The sequence below is a fragment of the Phyllopteryx taeniolatus genome, chromosome 7 (assembly GCF_024500385.1).
Source record: "Phyllopteryx taeniolatus isolate TA_2022b chromosome 7, UOR_Ptae_1.2, whole genome shotgun sequence".
Classification (NCBI taxonomy): Eukaryota; Metazoa; Chordata; class Actinopteri; order Syngnathiformes; family Syngnathidae; genus Phyllopteryx; species Phyllopteryx taeniolatus.
In genome coordinates this window covers 7,119,982-7,126,251 of record NC_084508.1, presented here as the reverse complement: position 1 = coordinate 7,126,251, position 6,270 = coordinate 7,119,982, and the positions used below count along the sequence as shown (strand labels likewise).

The 6,270-nt window shown below is 40.4% G+C and overlaps 1 protein-coding gene across 2 annotated transcripts in view; it reads left to right on the top strand.

Moving 5' to 3' along the window:
• Positions 1 to 2,851: 2,851 nt before the first annotated feature.
• The window catches only part of rgl1 (ral guanine nucleotide dissociation stimulator-like 1), a 44,814-nt gene continuing 41,395 nt past the window's right edge, over positions 2,852 to 6,270 (top strand). The window contains exons 1-2 of one of the 2 annotated variants that reach the window (XM_061778547.1): positions 2,852 to 2,951; positions 6,012 to 6,216. In XM_061778547.1, coding sequence (XP_061634531.1) covers positions 6,058 to 6,216 — 159 coding nt within the window. In that variant the 5' untranslated portion in view covers positions 2,852 to 2,951; positions 6,012 to 6,057. Of the gene's footprint in view, positions 2,952 to 5,879; positions 6,217 to 6,270 lie in introns of those variants that run through there. The other variant, XM_061778546.1, reaches the window with a different exon arrangement.

Here is a 6,270-nt window from a genome sequence, read left to right as displayed (position 1 = left end):
TGGGGGGGGGGGGAATTTGCGCACTCAGCACAAACAAGCTACTGCAGTCCTGTTCTCATTAACCTCCTGGTGAGGAGCTGCAGACAGCCTCCGGCGGTGCTGCACGACCGTCGGCGCGCTCCATAAAAAGCTTTCCGACTTGAAAGGGGACCAGCAGCCCCCTAGTGAATTTGAGGTTGGGGTGAAGGTGATTATGGACGAGGACCACGTGCTGGTTTACACTTCCCGTCTGGAAGAGGATCTGACGGGGCAAATCTGGAGATAAAGCGGGGCCTTGTGCTGCTTTGAGACACCTGGGACCTGTTTGAAATGGTCCAAAAAAACGAAACAAAAAAATCCATGTTATGTCTTAACGAACTGAATCTAATAACCTGACAAAACCTTTTTTTTTTTTTATGTAATAAAATACTTCATACTCACCACAGATGCTAATTATACAATGTATGACTGAATGAATGAATTTTGCTCGTCGAACAGCTTTTGCGATGACCAACCAATCGGAAGACAGAAAAATGTTGACATCATCAAAGGCCAGCGCTTTGGCCCTGTGAGGACGAATTTGAAATCTGATTTGAAGGCCAGCACTACTGATGATGAAGAATAGTTTGACGTGGCAACACATTGAGGCTGAAATCTAATTGGACAAAAAAGAAAACCTAACACCTGCATACAAATTCTTACCGGAAGCTGTGCAGCCAAGAGAAATGCTAGCAAATCAAGAGGATGGATTGTTGGGTATGAATTAATGCATGGAACAGTAATTTGTCTCATCTTTTGTTATGTTTCAGTGCTGTTTTTTCTTTATAAAAACATGTATTAAACCAGAAAATAAAATCCAGAGACCGACGCATAACAAAATTGTATACGTAAATGATTTTATTGAGGAAAATTGATTCTGTATACGAGTAAACTGAGTTACAAGCTCGGTCACGAAACGAATAAAACTTGTAAATCAAGGCACTGTAATTGTAATTATAGATTTTTTTTCGTATTGGCTGTGACTCCTGAGAGCCCTGTGCGGCGTTCTGCTGCCATCTGCCGGCCATGATTAAAAAGATTTGTCCCTTTCTTTTGACTTCCTTCGAGTTCCTATTCCAACCAGAAGAGGGCAGTGTTGACTTGTGCTGAAGAAGACAGCGGTTCATACAGAACTTTACCAACTCTTATGATTCCGTCATTTTACTCATGTATTTTACATTGGCGCTGAATTTACAAAAGTTAATTAAATAGCCTACTACTTTCATTGGACCGCTAGCCACACGTCACGGCTACGTCAGGTGATCCCGGAAGTGAAGTAGAAAAAAAAGATCATAAAAATAATAAGCAAAAATAATAAGCATATTTACGAGTCATTGAATAAAGAACCTACGTTCAAAGGCAAGGGACATGCCTTTAAATCGCCAAGGCAAAAACAAGAGCTTGAAGTCACAGGCACGTCATGTGAACCCGGAAGTGAACAGCGCTTTTGATTTAGCCCGCGAGAACAAGTAAAAGAAAATGACAAGAAGAAGAAGAAGACATAAAATTTATAATAATAGAAGCGGATTTCGGCTTCATGGCGAACAAAACTTTCATTTAAAGTCACGTCTCCAGCCTGGAGTAAGGTTGGCGGCTGTAAATATTTTATTCATATGAATTTCTATGTACGTACTTAAGTAACTCACCAACCAAGTTCTGCTGCGAATAGCGACTAATGGACGCTCCTCCTGAAAAATGTTTATAATTGTATCTTTCAATATTTCAAACCAGGGGTGTCCAAAAAGGAGCAAGGGCTAATTTGACATCTTTTAAATGATTTAACACACTAAAACAACCCATCAGTGTAGGTAAAGCTATGTGAAGCAATAATAGTTTTCTTTTTATAAATACTCTGTATTAAAGAATAAATAAAAACCGTAAATAGTACAGCAAAAAGTCAATGATTTTTCAGGATTTCGTGGTCGCCGGTGGCTCTGGATCCTTCTAGAATAGATCCACCTTTGCACTGAGGAGCAGCAGAATCACATCTCCACATTTTGAAACAAAACTGGAGCATTCTGTGCGTCACATTTCACCAAATGATGTGTGATTGGTTGAAAACAAGGAAGTGAGAGATGAGAATGAACTTCTTCTCTTCTCCTGTCTTTTCACCCAGTGTAGAAAGTAAGTACTGTAGTATAATGCAGGCAAACGACACGGGCCGTGTCAAATGTTTATTTTGGTCTGTGATGCGTGTCGCTAAAAAAAAGAAAAATGGACAGTGGGCCGTAGTCTGGCCACCACTGGTAAATTTTAACTATACCACAAGCTACAACCCCAAAACACTTTTAAATATGACTTCAAACTCATGTTACATTACCCTTAAAAACAAATGGCTGAAATGATTTAGAAAAAATGCACCGAAAGTGCGGGTGTATTTCATCTCCACATCTCTTAAAAATCGCAATTGTCAGCAAATAATGACACCGCCGTTGTTTGTTTGCGAAAGCTTTTTTAACAGCCACTCAGCATAGCAAAAACATTACGGACTTTGCGTAACTTCCACCAACAACCCTGGCTAAACTTAGCTCCTCCCCAACATGCCTTTGTATCATAGAACAGTCGAGATAACGCACTTCAACATACTTCCTTGACACCAATTACAGCTTTCCGTCTTGTTACATATTTAGACATTACAGAAAGCACAAAAAAATGTATTTTTCAGCAGATATTTTCCACGGAAAAAATAGATGAATTCAAGTAGATGTATTTTTAGGTTCACTATTTTACAATTCAATCATATACTGTTGATGTCTTGATTTCTATTGTGACCACATTTTCCACATATTTCCAGGTGAAGCAATACTTTCCATGCGTGTCCATGTTCCAACAGGCCTTGTTGAATGACAGGAAGTCGAATGTCCATCCAGCAGCGTTTTCAAAGTGTCACAGGAAGCGGAGGAAGAAGAACACTTCATCCTGGGCATTACTGGGTGATTTGCTATTTCTCCTCACACACACACTCGGGCTATCACGTCCCGTTGCAGAGGCATTTTAATGATTGATATGTTTCTTAAGTGCTCGTGACTCACTCGCTATATATACACAAACGTATTTCAGGAGGAGACGCATTGCATTGCATTGAGACAGGAATTTTGTCCGATTGAGTCAGAGTTATGAGTCATGACACAAAACAAGTTGATGCCGCAGCACTCTGTGTGTGTGTGTGTGTGTGTGTGTGCTTGTGTGTGTGTGTTTACACCGTGGGTTGTTTATTTACTCTAAAAACAACAGGATGCAAAGTCTGACTGTTGGAAGCGGCTTTAGAAGTGCGAAAAGGGCGCTGTACAACATTAACTGCTGATTCCACGTGCATTGTGTGCACCAGCTCTGGCCTAATCCTCTTGACGAGTCGAGTTTTACACATGACTGGCCCTTCACTTGATCACACATGCGCGCACACACGCCATGCACACACACGTTAAGAGGTAGGTAGAGTCTCATTTCAGCAGAAATGTTACACATTGATCATGTGCATGATGGTTTGGCCTTTGCACGCTTAAAGTGTCACTTCATGGTGTGCTTCTCGTTGTTGTAAGTTAGCTAAAGAAGTCACTTTATGAGGTATAAAAAGCAAAATATACTGTAAAACAATACAATAGCAGAACTATATTTGAGAAAAACAATCTGCCTGTGCAAAGTTAATCATGCTGTTTTTTTATTTCAATTCCACCTTTTCCACACGAAAAAAGCTCCTTCAAGTGAATGAGACATTGAGCAACGAAGTTCCTCCTTTTTCACATTCCAACTTCAAACTGTTCAATTCATTCGGCAAATCTTTTTTTTTCATTTCCCCCAAATTCCCACATTTTGCATTATCCCACATTTTCCGTGAAAACAATCCCAAATGAATGCAGACATTTGACGTCTTTACCCTCTCCTTCGACATTTCTTTGACCGATGCAAACCGTTCTAACTTTAAGCTGTTCAGCTCATTCAGCACAAACCGTAAACGCAGTTCCTATAAAATTCAACACGTTTTCACAGTAAAATTCTCAAATTAAGAGATGTTTTACATGTTGTATTTACCTCATCCGTCAACAATTCTCAATCAATTTAAACCATTCCGACTTTAAACTGTTCAGCTCTTTCATTTCATCACGTACACAAACTGCAGTACTTATCACATCCTCCAACATTTTCACAATAAAATTCCCCAATTAAGAAATATTTGTAAAAAAATACCCAGTGAAAAGATATTTTACATATTTACCACCTTCTGCCACGTTGCTCAACTGATTCAAACCATTCCAACGTCAAGTGTCACATTCTACAGCCCCAATTCCAATGAAGTCGGGATATTGTGTTAAACATCAATCAAAACAGAATACAATGATTTGCAAATCATGTTCAACCTAGATTTCATTGAATACACGACAAAGACAAGATAGTTCATGTTCAAACTGATCAACTTGATTGTTCCCAACAGGTGTCCGATGAGCATTCCTCAACTTTCGCAGTCTTTTTTGCCACCTGTCCCAGCTTTTATGGAACGTGTTGCAGCCAAAAAATTCCAAGTTCATGATTATTTGCTAAAAACAATCAAGATGATCAGTTTGAACATTAAATATCTTGTCTTTGTAGTGTATTCAATTCAATATAGGTTGAACATGATTTGCAAATCATTTTATTCTGTTTTTATTTGTGTTTAACACATCCCAACTTCATTGTATTGGGGTTGTACTTTTCAACAATTCAAATTGAACCGATGCCACGACAACGAGGCACTCTAAAGCGACCACGCAAGTGCGAAGCCCAGTCCACACAGCAGCTGTCACGTTGGACATTTTTCTAGAGGTGCACCGATTAATCGACAACTAATCAATTCACAAATTAATCGATCAAGATTTTTGATAATTGATTAATCGTTTAGAGACCTTGTTTAACTTAAAATTCTCCAAATCGTGATCATTTCCGCCTTTGAAAAGTAAATATTGATAATTAGATTTGTTATAATAATAAAAAGCAGTACATATTAACAATTATAGTTATTGTAATGATAAAGCAGTTTCATCAAAACAAGACATTTGCAAACATTTTGTTTTATTTTGGAAAACAGTTATCGACATTTTTTGGTCTATTTTCTGACATGTTACATGGATCAAAGCATTACCTGAATTATAATCAGGTTGAAATAATGTTCTGGTCTTTAACAAAGGGATGGAATTTTTTTCAAGTGAAAAAAAACAATTGTTAATCGGCAGATGAATCGATTATTAAAATAATAAAATCGTTAGCATGGCCGATGCGCTCGAAAGCGGCCATGTCGGCAGGCTATCCGAAGGGAAGGTGCAATTTACGCGGTGTCGGAATAGCAATCTAGCTAACTGCAGGTGGCAACTGCGCCAGATAACTTCTGATGCCAACAAAGGCACTAATTGTCCTATGTAGTGGGGGAGAGGCGACTCATGCCAGACTCCAAAGTGCGTCACGAGGCGCTGTTTTAGCCACACCCAAAAAGTCAGGAAAAGTGAAAAACAGTTTAACGCCACAATTCACTACAACATACTGTAGTTCTTAGTCTGTGCATGTTTTCAGCAATTATTTTCCAACGTGTATAATGTATTGAGAAACAAATATCTGAATTCACTTATTTTATCCAGTTTCTATTTGACTTATATCATCAGGGACAGACTGAGGCAAAACAATTCTCATTCGATTGTGTAAGTGGAAAACGGAAAATGTGCCTCAATCGTTTTGGATTCTTCGAAACTCTGGCACAACATCCTGCTGTCTATCTCAGCTTTCCTGTCTTTAAGTTCACTCCCGTGCTTTGTGAAGGCTCCTCCTTCTCCTCCTCGCCTCTCTCCTCCCTCTGACTGGGATGAATGGTGGGGGAAGGAAAAAAGGAGAGACAACAGAGTTTGAATCACTCGCACGCTTGAGTGGCGTCGGCAAGCCGACTTCCACGCGCAGCGGGACGCCAGCAAAAAAAAAAAAAACGTCAGAGGAAGGGAGTCGAAAATAGATTTGTTGTTTTGGACTTCATCCAGGTTGGAGAATGCGGTGGCGTCTGGAGAGCTGAGGCAAACGGTCAGCATGATCTCCCACTACCCACTGGCCATCATCTTACCCTGGCCGCCGGTGACCGGCCACCACTGCCCCGACCTGGACTGCACCCTGCTGCTGGAGGGCGACGGAGGGGTGGCCCTGCAGAGGTACCAGGCTCGCTCCCCAGAGGGAAGCCCCCGACACTGGGTGAGTAACAGTCACATGGACCCAGCCCTGCCGCGAATAGCGAAAATCCACCAG